The sequence below is a fragment of the Colletotrichum costaricense genome, assembly GCF_030867565.1.
Source record: "Colletotrichum costaricense strain IMI 309622 chromosome Unknown Scaffold_20.1, whole genome shotgun sequence".
NCBI classification, from domain to species: Eukaryota; Fungi; Ascomycota; class Sordariomycetes; order Glomerellales; family Glomerellaceae; genus Colletotrichum; species Colletotrichum costaricense.
In genome coordinates, this window is record NW_026848249.1 from 713,865 (window position 1) to 732,373 (window position 18,509).

Here is an 18,509-nt window from a genome sequence, read left to right on the forward strand (position 1 = left end):
GTTGGCAGCTGACCGAAACTGGAACATACCTACGCGAAACGCCCGCAAGCCCGCAGCTCGCCAGCCTGCAGAAATATCCCTCGACAGTCGACTTCGACCATTGTTTACGACCAACGGGTCCCAAAAAACCGAAAAAGACAACCTTCAACAACAATTAATGAGAACATGTGGAAGTTCAAGCATGGAGGTTTGGAACACAAGGCTGGATGATGACGACACGGGCATTTCCTCCTGGACCCATCAAGGCCTGGTAATCCGAGAATGGGATAACCGCCTAGCGAGAGCCCAGTGACCCCCTCCACACTTCGTTGCATATGCTTACGGCATGGGATGGGGATGCAAGCCCCCCTCCTTTTGGGACACCTGCATTCTAAGTCAGTCAGTCTTGCACACTGGCGTAGCATCAGCCACGCTGCCACACCGCAGCAGAATACGAGATTCTGCGTTGTCATACTGAGAAAGACTGGTATGGACACAATGGGTATGAGGGGGTGGACCTTTGGCCATGCTGTCAACCCGCGGCAGACATCACCTTCCGTATCTCTACAAGGCTTTTCAGTGAGATTCGGTCAAGGGTGATTCGGCCTTGGGTGTTCGCTGGCAGAAAGTGGGCATTCTTGTGAGGAATGCTCCGTTGCTGCCCCGGCTCGACACACATTGCTTTTCTGCAGCTAACCAGACTGCCTTGCAGACAGCCAGACAGCCACTGGTATCACAGCCCACGGGAACCGACATTTCGTCAACCCACACCGCGCGAACGGGTTCGCAGATGAGTAACCGTAGATCAATGCGTTCAGCTGCCGAATTTCTTGCAGAGACTCGACAAGGCGATCACAGCCCTTGAGCTGGGTATGGCCATACTGTGCGGTAGAAGATCCGAGCAATCTCATTGGTCGGGCAAGCGCCCATGATGCTTCATCATCAGTAGCAGCAGCAGCAGCAGCAGCAGCAGCAGCAAACATCAGCAACAGGCTATGGCATCAATTCTTTTCCAGTCTCAAGCAATCAGGATGATAGAGCCTACACGAAATCATTGAGCTTTGGTAAGTACTGACTGAGCGCGCCCATATGCTCAATTCGGCCTCTGGAGATACGCTCCATTTTCGGTTCCAAGATTTGGGGTAACGCGCTCCCGACCTGTAGGTCTGGGTTCACCTCGACAAAAATGAGCCTACTACCTGACTCAGCCAGAATTGCCATGCAGTAACCTCACAAAAACCAGCGTCAATGAAGGCAGGCACTGTCAACTCGGGTTCGAAGTCGACGCTGAAGTTGCTTGAGCTTCTGATTCGAAGCCATCGTTGGCTAGGGAGGAAATGAGATTGACAGTCAATCGCAACGGAAGCGGTTTCTCCATCTCTATTGTTGGAGTGCTGTTCCACTCAAGTTTCGTTGGCTCTACGCGGTATAGTTTTCAATAACGCAACCAAAGGCCCATTAGCTGTCAATGTTACACAAGCTCAAAACCATCACGATCATGATCTCGGTGATCGGAGGATCTTATCTTTGATCCCACTTATCTTACCTTATCGCGCGAAAGTTTAAAAACCAGAACGCGACGCGTGAGCACACTTTAACGCATCACGCCATGACCAGTTAAATGGAAGATTGCCGAAATGAGACCATGGAGCAATCTGTGGACCTAATGGCAAAAGAAGGTATCCACAGCGTCCAGGATCTGAGTCGGGAGCTTGAAATCAGTGAAACATAGATAAGGAAAATTTCCGCCTCCTGGCGCAAAGCTACCGACACTGTTATCATCTCATCCACAATAGCTAGCTCTCTTCCTCTCCGTTCCACCTCCGATCACGCAAAGATACACGTTATTGCCGTCACGATGTCTTCGACTGCCTTCGTTCAGCGCCCTGCTCCCGCCTTCAAGGCGACCACCGTCTTCCCCGGCGGCGAGTTCAAGGACATCCAGCTGTCTGACTACTTGGGGCAATGGTATGTGGATTCTTGCCGAACTAGCCATAGCGAAACGGCGCGCCGAAAATGAGACAACCTAGAGCTAAACTCATTAATCTTCTCCAGGGTCGTCCTCCTCTTCTACCCCCTTGACTTCACCTTCGTCTGCCCGACCGAGATCATCCAGTACAACGACGCGCTGCCCCGTTTCAGCGCCATCAACACCACCGTCCTCGGCGTCTCGACCGACTCCCACTTCTCCCACCTGGCCTGGACCGAGAAGCCCCGCAAGCAGGGCGGCCTCGGCTCCGACCTCCAGCTCCCCCTCGTCGCCGACAAGTCTCACAAGATCTCGCGCGACTACGGCGTCCTGATCGAGGAGGAGGGCGTCGCCCTTCGCGGTCTCTTCATCATCGACCCCAAGGGTATCCTCCGCCAGATCACTGTCAACGACCTGCCCGTCGGCCGCAACGTCGAGGAGACTATCCGCCTTGTTGAGGCTTTCCAATTCACCGACGAGCACGGTGAGGTCTGCCCCGCCGGATGGATGAACGGCAGCAAGGGCATGAAGGCCGACCCTAAGGGCAGCCTGGAGTACTTCGCTGCTCAGGGCGAGACCAACGGCACCAATGGCCACACCAACGGCAATGGCCAGAAGAGAGCGAGAGTCGAATAAGTGTCTTTCTAAGTCGAGGAAGGGTGACGAAAAAGGGCACGAGTGTATAGACTATAGATGTAGAACTAGACTTGTAGAACACTAGAACTGCTAAGCCAGATGTAAAAAGTATGACGCGGGTTCAATCAACCTACAGCGTGTCAATCCCAAGTTTCCTGATCGACATTTGCCGTTTAACGTGATGTCATGTCGGAGATTTAATGTGAGCTAAGGTGCTTCCAGGTCAGGGTCAAAAGAGGCCGTGTGTCGGTCTGGACCCACCAGTGACATCCCACGAACATATGTCTCAATCAAGAACAGTGCTCTGTGCAAAGGTTTACACTGGATTGACTAGAGTTACAAAGAAAGAAGGTAGCAATGCTATGCTGCGTATGTGAAACGCACTAGTGTGAATGAAAGAGTTGTACAGACATGAGGAGATCCCATTTAAGGTACTATACAGGAACAAGAGAATACCAAAGAGTAGAAAGCCACCGGAATTACGCGAAGAAATTGCCGTATCCACTTGTACGCTTTAGCAACGCGTTGCTATGTTGACGTCCATCGCTTACTTGCTATTGTAGAATGGCTTGAGAGTCTCGTCGATCTTTTTCTTGGTATTGCTCTTATGCTTACTCCGACCGGATCGACCGCCTTCCCGTAGTTTCTCCCGGTGTCTTCGTTCTTTCTCTTGCTTCTTGACATATTTGGCAGTTTCCGTTGATCCACCTTGTGTAGACGAGGAGGCCGCAGGGACGTCGTCTTCGTCATACTCTCCGTAGAAGCTACGATTAGTCGTGAGTAAGTCTCGTATGTAAGAAGGGTGACGATGTTGCATACCTTCCAGCTTCCGCCGTGTTGTCCGCATACTGATGATAGCTGGGGCGTCGCTCGGCATATTGGCCTTGATGATATTGCTGGGTTGAGGCCGGGGTTGTATCCGAGTAGGATGATTTGGTGTAGGGATACCATTTCCCATCGCTTGATCTGTAATATAGTCGGCCGTCTTTGCCGTGTTGGATAAAGTTTGACATGGTTGGTTCCTAGATAAAGAAGCAAAAGAGAGCAACAAGTGTAGGTATTGAAGACGGGAGCTTGGTGATAAGTGCCGTAGATCTTTGCGTTGAAGTGACGATGAGAGAAGTCTCGATTCGTTTGTCGCCGGACAATACGTCCTCGTCATATTTATAGTTCGGCCAGTGACAACAAGCACGATTTGAATTCGTGGGACCGTGACAACCTTGGGCGTCCTGCTCTATCCATGACCAGAATATCTCAAGCCCTCACGAACGTGGGTCTTCGTACTGAGCTTTGACATCGAATCGATAAAGCAAGGCCAAAGGCCGTTGCCATGGATGGAGGATAGTGTCGTTTGAAGTTAGGGATAACCCTGGCCCACTGTCGGTGAAGAATGTCGTCAAGCTTTCTCGAATCGAATGTGTCATAAGGAGCGGCTATCACAGACTAGGTGATAGGTCAGCTTCGCCCAAAATGCAGAGAAAAGAGCACCATAGAATCATGGGACGGGGGGCATACCGGAACAAGGGGCCGATCAACAGCTTCGTTTTCAGGTGCACTCGCAGCACTGCCGAGGCAGACTGCTGCGACTCTTCGACATGGTATCGCTTGCAAAGAAAACCATAGCCCCTGACCAAATCACTCGGCTGGATGAGAGACTGTCTTTCTGTTGCACCAGGATAGACGAGTGTTCACCGGTACGCTGACATTTGTGGACCGCCGGGTTGCCTGCGCTGCTATGACGCTGGAGGCAGGACCACAGCCACAGCCAAAACTTCAACGGAGTTCTGTGCCGCAGATGGAAGAGCTGTGTTCGTTGTTGGTGCTAGAGCTTTCGAGGGTATAGCAGATTCGGAGAAGAATAACGGCCACTGCTGGGGTGGTTCACTGCAAAAGAACCACCGAGTCCCTTGAGGTCGTGATACCCTCGATGCCGAGCCGTTGGGGAGGATGGAGAGTCGGGAAGGCCGAAGGTGAACCTGAAAAGATAACCTAGGACAAGCTGGGGCCGTTGGGGTCTAATATCTCAGGATAGCAAGGATTCAGTAAGCTCTGCAGCCGACAACCTGGATTTTGGGATACAAAACAGATGATCTTGCGGCAGGCTGTGGAGGGATCTGGGTTGGCGCCCATCCTACGGAAGGTGTACTCCCTGTTGATGTTGTAACGGGCGGCTAGTAAACCCGCCTTTGGGTAGTCTTCCGAACAAGAAAGTTGTGATTGAGAAGTCTTGGAACGAAGTTGGCATATATGGCTACCATTCTTTGCGCCGGGAATAATCAAGTGAGAATAGTGGTCGGTGCTGTTATCGGCAAGATGACCAGGAGAAGGATCAGACTTGGCCGTGGATGATGGAGGCACAGCAGACAAGCAGACGGCACAGTTAAGCCGTCTTGCCTGACCGACAATTACCTCAAATCGCCTGACATGTCGGTGCATTTGGAGGGAAGACAAATCTTCGTCAAGTTCGTCTTCACCTTCTCCTCAAGCCTCGGGCCAGAGCAACGATAATCCAGCTCTCGCGAAAGTTGTTATTCCCCGCATTGTAGAGACATGTTTCTCAACGACAGCCGCTCGTGTGGGAGCTGTCGATCTAGCTCACCCCAGCGTTCCAGCGCCACAGGTGCTTCAGCTCTCTGCAAGATTTCGGAGATCCTTACCTCTGTCGGCAGGCTGGCGTTCTCGATCGGTAGAACGATGTGACATGGCCAAAGAGATTGAAGTCAAGACAGCCCTTAGAGTTGATCATTGATCCCGGAAAGCCCCAGTGCCATGCCATCGGATTTCTTTTCTCTAGGATGTTACAAGATAAACGAGGGTGGCTCTTGTCCGTGGGTCGCAAGTTCTTTTACGACTTTCCTCTTCGGCGGCGATGTATGAATCCCATGTTGTTTCTATGGAAAACGGGCCGCAGTGTATCAAGGGAGCAGCGGGCCGACCGCTGCTAATTCTCGCGTGCCGAAATGAATTGTGGACAAGACGCAGGCAAAGCAGATCAATCACATTTATCGATATCCTTTTGTACATAGCTGAACTGCAGAGGCAGGGAAAATTGGGGCCTGTCTCGGTCGATGCAACCCTCATTATGTGCGGTGGTGGTGTTGCCGAGCTTCCAACAAGCGAGAAACCACTGCATGCAAGCTTCATTCTGGCTTCATTATCCAGCCCACAGCTTGAAAGTATGCCGCGACGTGTCAGTCCGCTCGTCAAGTGGCGGCAACCCAAGATGTACAGCGCGAGTTTCTTCGATGGAGAAGCGAATTAGGCAGGTAGTGAAAATCGCATCTCAATGATTTTGATCGTTACACTATCAAGTCAGAGCCTGGTGCATCTATCAGAAGAGGAGTCTACAGCCGCAGAGTCTCGCCTTTCCACAGAAGGTGTCCTCACCACACCAATCCATCATTATGAGCCTCCCCAAGAATCCATAGTCACGTTGCATTCCAGCAACCACGTATCCCCCACTTGAAAACCGATGCCTCCGCTCCATCTACTCAGTACTTAGACAGGTAGATGGCATCAAAGACCATGAACAATAGAACTGCGGCTTGCACCTTGAACAGAATCTTCACAAAACTATCTATGCTCTGTGGCTGTAAGTCAGTATGTGTTCGTAGGCCAAACCATGTGAGCTCGCTTGCGTTATGTCTCTGCTTGCTGGGGCCCGGTGGAATAATTACCTGCCTAGGTGGTCTCAGCCTGATTTGATGTGCTGCATCAGCGACCCCCTTTCGCGAAGTCTCCCTTGTGTCCTCCAGTGAACTGATGAGATTTGGTGCCCTCAGATGGCTTGAGAGGTTGCAAAAGCGAATTCAACCCCGGGATGGCGCTCAGCGCGCTTGCAGCCGCACTTTTCCCTTCCATCCTGGCCTGCTTGCCAGAGGTGCTTCGATCTGCAAGCCTCTTATGCGCACTCTGCACGGCATCCACAAAGTCAGTGAGTGAAGGCGTAGGATGCCACATTTCTGCAGACCCATGCTTGTCATGGCTTGAATGGCCATCCACAAGGTTATTCGTAGATGATCTGGAAGTGTTTTAGACAAGCACATTCAAAACAAAGAAGTAGGCAACACCCACGCTGTCGATCCATCTTGGGCTCCGGTACAGCTACCAGCGCTGAGTGGATGGCCTTGCAAGGCTGGAGTGGAATGATGAGGGCTCACCATCTTCACCGCTAGATTTCGAAGCTTCCTGATGGTGGGTGAGCGAGACTTGGGGTCCAAGGAAGAAAGCCACCTTCAAATGAATGGGTGTGAAGAGGGTTTTGTAGAGTCCACTGTATCATGTACGCGGCCTCTCACTCTCAAGAAATCAAGCTTGCTCCCACCGACCGAAAGGCTCACATGTCCTCCTGATGCTTGAGGGGTGGAGCTCCCGCCCTCATTGGCCCTGCTTGTGGTGCAAGTGCTCAGAGGCATGGTGCGGTTACTCTGCGCTTTCTGCTCGGATGTTACTCAGGAAGTCTCTCGACCCCAAGGAAGAAGTCATGAAGGGCAGGGCGGGACCCGACTGAGTACGTTAAAAGCCTTCAAATGGGAAGTTCACATCGGCCACCCCAATACAGGACTGCTCACCTACCACTATGAGGCAGACGTGATCGAGCTAATGCCGACTGGAAGTAAGAAGGACGAGGCAATGTTGAGGAATACGAAAGTTGCCTTGTTTTGGTAACCTGGAATAGGGGGGCTTGTATTGGACGAGAATGAAGTGGAAGTACACCCCTTCTCTCATGACTCCTGATGATACAGACATACAACGGAAGCACTCACCGCCCCCGGGGTGCTGGAATCCTATAATCTTACCCTCTGAGCTGTAAATAGTAAGACACCAAGGTCACTCGGAGGTGCGGCCATGACTCTGAGTCGTCCACAAGATAGGAAGCCCCCATTCTCCTGCCTCCTCCTAAGCCCCTTTAAGGCTTCTGAAGGAATTTGTGCGCCCTACACATTGCCAGCACATCATGGCGGTCCCTCCAGCCAACCTGTCTGACAATCTTCACCGAGTTTCTTTTACTATCCGAACACCTCCCTGGGCTGGCGCTACCATGCTTCTCACAGCATCAAGCAAGGCTGCCTGGCCGCCTGGAGACATCTGTTGGGCATTTGGATTGGCATTGTGTGTGGTAAAAACGAGGCGAACTCCTACGCCCTGGTATGCCTGGATAGAGCAGCGAGCATTGAACTTTGGGGCACCGGTGAGGAAAGACTCTCCAGGAGGGGTGCCGCTAACTTGAGATACTCATAAAGGTTGGCTACACCCTCCGGTCACTAAGTACCTACTTTCAACGAAACCTCCATGCGCTAGTCTGACCAGGATACAAAGTCACGAGAGATTGAAGAATGATGTCACTTTGCGAACCAAAATGACCGATAATACAAACACTCAGCTCTCGTGGTGTAAGAAAATCAGTTACAGCACTCGATAGAAAGATATAAGGGACATGTGCCCCCGATATTTTGCGAAATAAGAAGAACAATGCTTCCAGTATTCTCAAGGAAGCTGTCTGATATGTCTTAGTTGCCGCCAATATTCACATCGTTCGCACATACAACGTAATAGTGTTTCAATTTCAGGTTAAATTGCTGGTGATATATGATGGACCATATATAGAAAGCTACTCTCTTTCTCTGTCTAAATGATAACCGACTTGTTCAGAATACGTGACTGAATTGATCAAAATTTCCCAAGGCTTTACCAAATTTGATCCATCCATCGAGACCTTGATGAAGGAGCTTGAGCATGGTCATATTCAAGTGACCTTAATGTTTTGACTTCACTGGCATCTAAGGGGTGACCTTGATTACATCGCCAGGGCGCATAGCACTTCCAAGGTTGTAGCGAGTGTCGTGGGTGTACTGTCTCAGAGGGAAACCACCGCCGATAGGGTCGTCAAAGGCGAGAGGGATGCTGCCGGGAGCCGGGGTCGTGCCGTCAATGGTCCAGTAGAAGACGACGTGGTTGACAGCCAGGTCGTAGAAGAGGTGAAGCAAGATGACGGCGCCCTTGTAGGCAACACGCTTATAGTAGCCGGTGTCCGCAGAGAGAGTGATATCGGTGGCACGCTTCTCGATGCCACGGACCTCGAGGTCGACGATCTTGTCGGCGTCGAGGTTGGCGATGTCTCCAGAATTGCGAACGTCGAGAGCCTGGCTATCGACAGGCGCAGCGACGTCTCTGTCAGAGAGAATAGGGCTGGCCTGGACGAAGCTAGCGACCTGCAGAGCAGCAATGAGAGCAGTGGTGTAACGCATCTTGAATGTCTGACGTGAGGGTTGCTATACAAACGTTAGTCTAGCTACCTTGAGCAATAGAACTTGAGGGCAAGGAATTTAAGGGGGCAATCTACCCTTCAAGCTGTGTTGAGCGGTTCTGAACGGTGATGAAATGACGGACGAGTAGAGAGTGACTGAATAAGTAATGGTCAAAGAAAGACTGATGAGTTGTAAGTGCCTGATGTAAAATGGAAAAATCAATATTGGCCTGGAAGAAAGACGTCTTAAATATCATAATCGTGTCATAGGACACATAGAAATCACCGTGCAAGCCCCTGACAACCATGGGTCAAATTCCATGACTTACAACATGGTACATGAAGTCAAAGATCACGCGACCTTGGTTCGAATCCAGCTGAGGCTAAACTAGATCCGCCAATTCCCAGTGCAGCGGGGCCTATTCAATGATTACCTAGACGGCGCTCTAGAACTCAGGATGAATGTTGTGAGAACGCGCTAAGCCTAAATTCTGAACTAAGATATACAACTCTTACATACACCGGCGACTTTCCCAAATTCTTATTGGAAACTAGACTAAAGCTATTGTCTCTTAGTCTTCGAGGTGAACATGCCGACTGGCACCTAGTACAGGGGACAGAATTCATTGGCAAAGCCCGTCGCCAGCCAGTGTAGTAGGGCAGAGCTATTGAGCTAGGTAGAATCTGCCTGCTCGAGACTCTGACTACCGTGCAAAGGCCACCTCCGTAGCTGTTGACGTAGCTGGTGCTCGATAGCCCATGCAACACACCTGATGTGTGCTCTCATGCTGCCAACTGGCGGTCATAACATTAACTCCAACTGCCCGCGGTGATCAAGCAGATGATAGATATGAGACGAGTACTTCCAAAACTCTGTACTTAGCCATGATGACAACCCACTAATTCTTAACAGGAAAGGCTCATGCTCGAGACTCTGCGCCTTGATGCCTAATTCGGAAGTCAAGGCAGTAAACTCACGATTCATGATCATAATGCGTGCACAGGCCGACTTCCGTAACCCACAGTCGTCGGCAAGACCGTACATAGTGGCGCGGAGAGTGTCACCGCCAATTCGGCCGTCGGGGGTTTTTGACTTGGCTTAATATCCGATTACAGGTAGAGAAATCTGGAAAGAAAGCTTGATTTGAAATCCTATGGAGGCATTCGCACATAGTAGTTCATCTGGTCTTTCGGCCTCTGGACAACCCCTGGCTCGTAGCTCCCTATTTAGCCTAATGTATCCCACAACCAATCCACCCAGTACTGAATAAATCTATCGCCGGGGTCAAGGTATTATTATACTAGGCGTAACTCGACAGTTTTACTAGTCGTAAACCTAAGTAAGCAACTGATTATCTGGGTCATCGTCCAGGGCCGTGCCAGGACAAGGAAGGTGGACTGGTTTCCAAATGGGTGTGCCCCACTTATCGGTACAGGGAAGCTTCAATCGTCGATATCATGTTTGTAAAGACAGGACGACTAATCAGTGAAGGGCAAGTACGGATAATTCGACCGAGTTTGGCAAACTTCGCAGAGGCTAATTCCCCTGCAAAACCTTAGCAAAGAAGGACATGTGTTCACGGCACGGGTAAGTCCTGCTACGAAGTACTCCGTACAGATTACTGCTTTGACGATCAAGGGTTCCTATGAACGACGCTCATAGGGGCTCGTGCTCCGTCCGCTCGCCCCCCGAATGCTTGTTGATACAGATTACCAGGCTCAATCTCATCTCTTCCAAAGGCAGAAGTCGCAAATTCCGTAAAAGTGTCTTTGAATTAGGTTTCATCTTCTCAAGTTGCGCATGGGCTGGGAACTATTGGACATGTTCTGTCTGCAGCCTCGCACCTGTGGCGACGTTGGAGTGATTGGCAGTGCTTTGCTCAAGTTCTATTGATCACATGATTGACGAGTCCAGCGAAAGACAGAGGACCCCAGAAACTCTATTAACATGCTCTCCAGGGGTCAGGTATGGAAAGCTCTGGACCCCGGTGTCCTTGCTCCCACTGGGCCGGACGTGGCTTCATCGGGCGGTCCGCGCCACTCATCCCAGTTGGCTTTCCATGATTTAAACCTGCCAAATGCTGTACGGTGGAGCAAGTTCGTTCATATTTGTGTGGAAAGGTGAAAGCCTCGGCAGCAAGGGTCTCTTTTGGAAGAAAGGCCCACTAGCTTGGTGTAAAGAGCAAGGGTGGCGATGCAGACGAAGTCCAAGTTCGGGTCGCTGATTGGGCTCCCACCTCCGTGTCCTGGTATGAAAAAGCTTCATCGTAAGAAGGCAAGGTTCCGAGCCAATGACACAAGAAGTGCTATGCAGAGAAAAGCAAGAATCTTTGGTTGGGACGATTCGAACTACCCCGGCGGAGAAGACGTATCTTGCTGCTCCGCCTCACTTTTTCACAAGCCTCAGTCCAATCAAGCACTTTCGGCCTCATGGGCCCTTGAAGCCTCACTGGGAAAGGATGCCCTATTGGACACACATGTGCTTAGCCGGGAGTCGCTTAATATCTGACAGCTTCATTTCTTTTCGCCTCCAAGCGCCAGGAATCATGATTAGAGCCGAATGTTGATGCGTCATATCATCTAGGGATTGAAGTGGAAAAAGATTTCCAAACTTCCCACGATTTCGAGAAAGAACTTGGAAGAATTGCATTTTGGGACCCCCTGATACATGTGCTAGTCACAGCAAGGGAAAACAATTTTATCCTAACCAGAAGTTGATTGGATCTCAACACCACTTTTACCACAACGAATACAAAGAAATCTCTAGGGGCGCAAAGGAAACCCTTGAGAGTGACTGCAAACCCAGCAAGGAAGAGAGAATTCTGGAAATTGCATGCCAAACTAGTACGTTTTCGTCTCACGTCTGTCCGAACCACCTTCTCGTCTCTGTTCGTTCCGTGTCCGTTTCCTTCTGTCGTCCTTGTCGTCGTCTTTGCGTGGCCGAGAGCTGGTGCTCTTTTGGTCATCTTTACACGACGCCAAAGGTCGAACGCTGCGCCTCTTTATGTGGATGTCTCTCTCTCTCGGAGGACTAGGAATCAATCAGGACACGTAATGACAGACACTGAAAGAGACCCTTACCTGCTGGATCGATGGACCTCTATCGATTCAGATCGCGAGGGGTTGGGTGGGAAATCTGTGACGTGAACCCTACGTCCTTCCCGATTGCTTCGGTCCACAGTTGGTTGCTGATAGGTTTCTCTGGGCTGTCTGGTATTATCCCAGCTCCCTACTCCCATAAGTGTGGGCGACAAGGGCTGTACAGGCGTGTTCGCTGCGCTAGGGGTTGTTGTCGCAGAACTGGCGGCATAGGGATAGCCGTAAGAACTCGCGGCGGACGAATGACCTGTCAACCCCGAATAAGACGTTAAAGGGCTATTCGGGTGACTGCGGTGCGGCAAAAATGACTGGTGTGTCGAGGTTGCCTGAACCTCATATGACGAGCGATCAGCATAGGCGGAATTTGCCTGCGACAGTACGGGCGGGTAGGACATCATGCTGTTTGCCGGGGCACTGCTGGAGTATGGGTACCCCGTTGTGACTGTGTTATGATTATGGCGATAGCTATTAGAGTCCGAGTATTCGACAGCGCTTGGTGTGACAAAGGCCGGGAAGCCTTCCCCAGAATTTCCTTGATTGAGCGGCAGAGCCAATGGATATGAGTCGTTGATTGGAAATCCGGCATGTGTCTGTGGGAAGGCCGTCTGTGGTGGGGGTTGGGTGTAAGGGGAGGGCACACTTGATCGGTGCCGCGATGGAATGGTGGTCTCGGAACCTCGCCTGGAAGATTGTTTCTTGGGTTGGAAGTCCATGATATTGGTTATATGAAACACAACGGGAAGAGGGGTAAGAGATGAGGATGACTGGAGAGTATCTCAGAGAGAAACCAAGAAGCATCATGAACTGATGGTAGGGCGTTTGTGGTCATCTTAAAATAAGATGTCAGGCTTGTGAATGAGCCTAGACTCGCTTTGATGGCTGTCGCATACTACTGCCTTAGCGATAACAGGGTCGATACATAGACTGGATCCGTTGGGCCTCATTCCATAGTCAAGCCGCCTCATCGGGCTCGAATGTCGTGAGTTCTTCAAGCTTCCTCCACCTATCATTCACTAATCGGCACCCAGTCAACTTTGGCACAAACCTATGTCAGCCTGCAGGATGCGTAATCGAAGACTTAGTTTAGTTTGTTGCCTGTACGAGACCGGGCGAGGACCAAGCCGCTTTATTTCGACGGATCAGGTTTATCATGAGGACGTCCCAGAACCATGGCGACCCATGGCGGCTTATGGCGCTAGTATTTCAACTCGGACACAGTTTTGGACAGCATGCGGGTGAGAACATGCCTAAACCCCTTGCTTGGAGCACTTGCAGAGGGCCAGGTCAGGGGCGGCTTGATCATGGGAGAGGCATCAGTAACATCTCTCGCTCTAGGTCCCTTGCCATGGAAGGCTGTTCTTCTATCGATTCGTTGTCACAACTTTGATGAAAAGACTAAACTTCTTCAAGGCGAAAATGCGAAAGTGCCGACCTTCATTTGATATTCTCGACTGGGCTAGAAATTGGGGTAAATGCCTCAACAAACCGCACTTCGAACCCCTCTATCGCGTCGAGATTGGCACTCCTGAGTTGGAGAACTTGTCACTTGCTGCACCTAACCGCTTACGCACTGCACAGAAACAGAGAACAATTCTGTGCCAAAAGGGGCCCAGCCCAATGAATGACGGAACAGTCACTGCGTAGTTGAAAGCAGGTCTCATAGCGTGGCGTCAGGATATAGGTAGGTATCCGACTACTGCTCATTATCCTCAGGTAATATGTTGGCTGCTGAAATTGATGAGAACATAACAAAGGCTGACTAACAACCTAGATCGACGACATATCGCATAAACAACCTATCCATCAACTTGGAGTAGAGAAAAGTACAACAAGCTAGCCGATTTAGACAGCATGTGTTGCCTAGTTATCAGTCAGAAGTGTGGACAGATGGTAATAGGCCTCGATATCCAGGGTCGAAGACCGTGGTGCACCTCGGCAAGCCACCCCAGCTTGTAGAGGAAACGATTTCCGGGGGAGGCTTTTTGCCTAGCTCCCACGAGCCCCCAAGAGCCCCCACGAGGCTCTTAAGCCGGAGCCTTCGTGTTCACAAGTGGGATCGTAGCCTGGCCAAGCATAAGTAGCAAAATCGCAAACTTCACCGCCTTGAGTACATCGTCAATCTCGATTTCTTCTGGCGGCGGTATGAGCGCTTGTCGCGATCACTTCATTTGGACTAATTATAGTCAGAAGGACATCCTGTCGAAAGGTAATGAATAACGTTACATACATGTACGGGACTTTGCTTTTGTGCCGCTTCAACAGCCGCTGGCAGTGGTGATCTGCAATGCAGCTAGGCTGAGGGATGAAAAATGCTTACCGAGCGATGCCTTCTCACGTTTCTCTGATGCATCATCGTCGATCTGACGCAGAAAAAGAGATGAATTTCATCCCAAAATCGATAGAAACGAATCTGTCGGTGGAATGCCAAGCCGGCGTCCCCGAGAAAGTCTTGAAGAGAATGTACTGGCTGATGTTGCCCAAGGCGGGAGGGCGGCACAGCGTGTAGTTTGAGTGTTATCACCCAGACATATAGCACCAGATTGCACTGAAAGGTGCTCTACTTAAAACAGCTGGAACAGCGTCGTGGTAAACCCAGCTGCACGGCAACAGAAATGAGATATCAGGACAGAAATGGCTGACGTGGCACCTCAACAGTGGTCATGCTTTCAAGCAAAGCCACGATACGGAAGCCACCCTCACAGTAGTCTTACTGCGAGAGGTCACTATGACGGCATGAAATGCTAAGGGACCATCTTTCAATCCCGGTTGAGACTTAGGAGCGTACCGTATACATCTGCCCTTGCATGCTCTGTCTCAAACCTTAGCGCAAGCACCCAGGCGAAGAGGCACGGTTGGACCACACAAGAATACCAGATACGTGTAGGAGCTTTTTACACAACTACCTAGATTACCTGTGTTGGTGTTAAGGCTAACTTGTAAACCCCTCTTTTCTTAGCAGGACATGGCTCCTATTTAGTAAGCCAAGTACGCACTCCTAGAACATACCTTTTGCTACATCTGTCACTTAACACGCGGCTCACGGTCTAAGTCTTGCTCAACTCATGTGGCGCACTCAACGGCCCGTTCCATTCTAACTACCCAAGCCGATTATCGTACTTCAACTCAAGCCTTCTATACTTCCACATGACTGTTTGCATAATGCCTCTAGCTCAAGGATTAGCGGATGCTTTCCCATGATACTATCAATTCTGAAAGCAAGAAAGCACTCATGGGAAGCCTGTTAGGTCCATTCCACAAGAAGTAGGACGAATAACAGAATGGAAGAGAGGCTAACGCCGCCTCCGTAAGAGATACGCATAATGTGGCCCACTGAGAACTGGCCTCTTTGATTGATGTATTTACCAAGAGACTTAAATGATGATGATAGTCGAGTTGACATAATAAAGACACTGTGGTTTTTATTGTGGAAGCAGGAAGCCTCTCGATCCGACATTGTATCACATTGACTTTAGGATCGTGTGCCTATTGAGATTATCCTTGATCGTTAACATCGAGAACACAACAGCTACTTCATCAATTGATCACTACCTACAGACTAAAAACTAGATGCGGGAAGGAAGATAGCGAGTCGATGTGTAACTCCCAAGACGTACGCCACACATTTGTACCTGGAACCAAGTCTCTCCTTTATATAGCGGGGTATTCAACGGACTAGTTATATTAGATCAACGGAGACCTGAAAGTCAAGACTGAATATTCGGGCATGACCGACATAAAAACAAAACAATTGAAAGAACGATTGGTGCGCAAAATTAGGGTTCAGTTCGACGTCAGAGGTGGACTGAGGGAGACTTCCACATAGACCGCGCCCAACAGTCTATGGCTACTGGCGCTTGTCTTGGAGAAACTACTCTTCGCAGGGACCTCTGCAATATTCAGCACCAGGAGGTGGTGGGCACCGGGCTCCGTCTGGTACAATCCCACTTGCACCCCCAGAGACGCCCTCTCCGTTGAAGTAGCACTTTCCAATATCCTTCTCACATGGGTTACCCGGGCCCGGACAACAGTATCCATAGGCATTAATGTCAAAGTTATAGCAAGCAACTGGGTTGACAGGAGCAACAGTAGGGGTAGCAGTCGGCACTACCTCAACTGTCGACTCAGGCTCGGGCACGTCAGTGATGACCATGAGTGGCGAGGAGGTAGAGCTAGAACTGCTCGCTCTGCTCGTGCTACGAGCTTCCGCGGCAAGACCGTCGTAGACTGCCTGAGGGAACCCGTCTCTGTCTGGTGATGCATCACCTCCTGTGGGTACTGACAGCGGCGGTCTAGAAGAACACCGGGTGACTGGTGTTGACGAGGTAGGCGAGGGTTTTGATGAAGACGTAGGTGGCAAAGAGGTAGGCGGGGATGAAGGCTCTGAGGTCTTTGGAGGATTTGACTCTGCAGGCTTAGAGTTTTCGCCGTTGTTACCATTATCACCGCCATTTCCGCCACCACCGCCACCAACCGGAGGCACAATCGGAGGAACTGGCGCAACAGGTGCGATGGGAATGGGAATTGGAACAATGGGAATAATGGGAACTCCACCTTCCTCAGTGGTTGGCGGGGCTGTGGAGTAGGAGTATGAGAATGAAGCACCCGAAAAGGAGCTCGCTGGGATAGGTGGCCTGGTGGTGAAGATAGGTCCCTGGAAGCCAGATCGAGGCCCTGAGGACGGCGGTGGTGCTGGTTCGCTGGGCTGAGGTGCCGAAGATGATGGCCGCACCGGGTTGCTGGCTCGAGGTCCTGACGACGATGGCCGCGCTGGATTGCTGGATCGGGGTCCCGAAGATGCAGGAGGCACCGGTGGCTTTGAGCGTGAGGCCGACGCCGATCTAGTAGGTCGTTCTGAAGATAACACCGGTACTTTGCTCGAATGAGACGTCGGGACTCGAGAGCTTGTGCCGTTTCGGTGTGTCGTGATCCAGGTCGACGATGCCTTAGCCTGTCTACGAAGCATCGCCTCATACTTGGCATCTAGACTGTAGTCTGCTCTCGCCATAAGATCTTCGGGTCCTCCGAGCAAGACGCTACCCGTATCTCTTTTCATAATGGTACATGACTGCCCGGGTGCTGCACCGCTCTGGGGATCTGCCATGACCTCCAATGCAAAGAAGGCCATATTTTGGGCGTTTCTAATCTTATCGGCGCCTTTGAGTCTCGAACAGCTTTGGGTTTATCAGCAAAGCTCTTGACAGCAAGAATATCCAGATATCGTATAATAATCGATACTTACCAGTTGGCGTCGTAGCAGCCGCTGCCATCAGTTTCATTAGGATCAGGGACATCGACGCATCGTCGACCATCACTAACGATAGCTCCTAAGTGCTGGACTTCGTGCAACAACCAAAAGCCGGAAGATGCGCTAAGTCTCCGCGTATCTTTCCAAGTCCGCAACATATCTTGTTGCGAGTTAGCCCCGAAGAACCGGTCACATAACACAATGGAGTGGCCTGATAACCCTCCGGCTCCGTGCTGGTGGGCTGCTGCAGCCATTCCACCGGCGCACATGCTATCATCTGCGGCAGCACACATGTACGTAAGCCCGGTAGGGCTGAGGTTGTCTATTCTCATATCATCGACGCGGTTGCGTGTACCAGGGGCTTTGAGGAAATCTTGAACAGGATCGTAGTTGAGAGTCTTGATGGAATTCTTTGTAGCGGCCTTGGTGTTGTCCTCTGTATTCGACTGTCAGACCATCCTCTAGGCACTGTTAGATGTAGAAGTCGAAACTTACCACCAAACCAAAATATGTAAGCATCAGAAAACTCGGAGTCCTTTTCGGCAAGTACAGTTGAAGCCATGAAGGCCAATGCTTGCGTATCTCTGACGGCACCCTCCAACGCGGCGATCTTTTCCTCGGTGCAGCCCCATTCACTTCCAGCCTGCTGATCGATGACATAGAAACCATCCAAAGCCCTCTTACTGGAAATGTGCATTGTTTGCTCGATTGATCGCCTGGCATGGTCGGAAAGGCCATGACCCAAAGCGCCCTGGCCAGAGGCCAAGAGCAGTGAACTCAGTAGAGTTAAAGGAGTGAGTGACTGTAACATAGTGTTAAACGAATGTGGGTTTCGAACGATTGTTGCCTTCAAAAAGAACTAGTAAAACTTCCCAACTTACGGTTATTCGCCCGTTGGTATTTGTATCTGGTCTTTCCGATTCATAGTCACTATCGTTCGTCAGATGGCCCGGAGGAGCCGCAAAGCTAGACTGGATCTGCTCAATCTATTCAGGCGCTTCAGCTTCTAGTAAATGAATGGAAATTGAAGATCAACATTATTTTACAGTCATTGTTAGAACCAGTTTTGTTAGAACAAGGAGTACCTGCTTTGTCGAAAAGTTTAACCAACTTAATCGAGGAGCGCGCGTGTCATGAGGTGTGGGTTGCTGCTAAATATGGGGATTCATGCGCGGGTTCCCTTGCCATCCCGTCCCAAGACCGCAGTGGCGAACGGCGGAACGGCTCTCACGGCCAGCTGAGTAGCCGCAAGTTCTTTCCAATTTGTCTGGGATTGTGCCATGTAGAGCGTGATTCGTCTGAACTTCTTCGTTGCATCTACGGACATTGCCTTG

At 50.6% G+C, this 18,509-nt stretch overlaps 7 protein-coding genes across 7 annotated transcripts; 1 reads left to right on the forward strand and 6 right to left on the reverse strand.

Annotated features, from left to right (window-relative positions):
* Positions 1–1,837: 1,837 nt before the first annotated feature.
* On the forward strand, positions 1,838–2,584 carry CCOS01_14409 (AhpC/TSA family protein; the record flags this gene model as incomplete). The annotated part of the gene is made up of 2 exons (XM_060462553.1): positions 1,838–1,947; positions 2,035–2,584. 2 exons carry the CDS (start codon positions 1,838–1,840, stop codon positions 2,582–2,584), a joined length of 660 nt encoding a protein of 219 aa, XP_060307038.1.
* Positions 2,585–3,131: 547 nt separating this feature from the next.
* CCOS01_14410 (uncharacterized protein) lies at positions 3,132–3,597 on the reverse strand (the record flags this gene model as incomplete). The annotated part of the gene is made up of 2 exons (XM_060462554.1): positions 3,132–3,348; positions 3,404–3,597. 2 exons carry the CDS (start codon positions 3,595–3,597, stop codon positions 3,132–3,134), a joined length of 411 nt encoding a protein of 136 aa, XP_060307039.1.
* Positions 3,598–4,573: 976 nt separating this feature from the next.
* CCOS01_14411 (uncharacterized protein) lies at positions 4,574–5,360 on the reverse strand (the record flags this gene model as incomplete). The annotated part of the gene is made up of 2 exons (XM_060462555.1): positions 4,574–5,003; positions 5,242–5,360. The coding sequence occupies 2 exons, from the start codon at positions 5,358–5,360 to the stop codon at positions 4,574–4,576; spliced, it is 549 nt and encodes a 182-aa protein (XP_060307040.1).
* A 938-nt stretch (positions 5,361–6,298) lies between these two features.
* On the reverse strand, positions 6,299–6,747 carry CCOS01_14412 (uncharacterized protein; the record flags this gene model as incomplete). Its single annotated transcript, XM_060462556.1, has 2 exons — positions 6,299–6,605; positions 6,659–6,747. 2 exons carry the CDS (start codon positions 6,745–6,747, stop codon positions 6,299–6,301), a joined length of 396 nt encoding a protein of 131 aa, XP_060307041.1.
* Positions 6,748–8,364: 1,617 nt separating this feature from the next.
* CCOS01_14413 (uncharacterized protein) lies at positions 8,365–9,172 on the reverse strand (the record flags this gene model as incomplete). Its single annotated transcript, XM_060462557.1, has 2 exons — positions 8,365–8,856; positions 9,161–9,172. The coding sequence occupies 2 exons, from the start codon at positions 9,170–9,172 to the stop codon at positions 8,365–8,367; spliced, it is 504 nt and encodes a 167-aa protein (XP_060307042.1).
* A 2,500-nt stretch (positions 9,173–11,672) lies between these two features.
* On the reverse strand, positions 11,673–12,643 carry CCOS01_14414 (uncharacterized protein; the record flags this gene model as incomplete). The annotated part of the gene is made up of 2 exons (XM_060462558.1): positions 11,673–11,862; positions 11,913–12,643. 2 exons carry the CDS (start codon positions 12,641–12,643, stop codon positions 11,673–11,675), a joined length of 921 nt encoding a protein of 306 aa, XP_060307043.1.
* Positions 12,644–15,798: 3,155 nt separating this feature from the next.
* On the reverse strand, positions 15,799–17,872 carry CCOS01_14415 (uncharacterized protein; the record flags this gene model as incomplete). The annotated part of the gene is made up of 3 exons (XM_060462559.1): positions 15,799–17,101; positions 17,170–17,611; positions 17,671–17,872. 3 exons carry the CDS (start codon positions 17,870–17,872, stop codon positions 15,799–15,801), a joined length of 1,947 nt encoding a protein of 648 aa, XP_060307044.1.
* Positions 17,873–18,509: the final 637 nt, after the last annotated feature.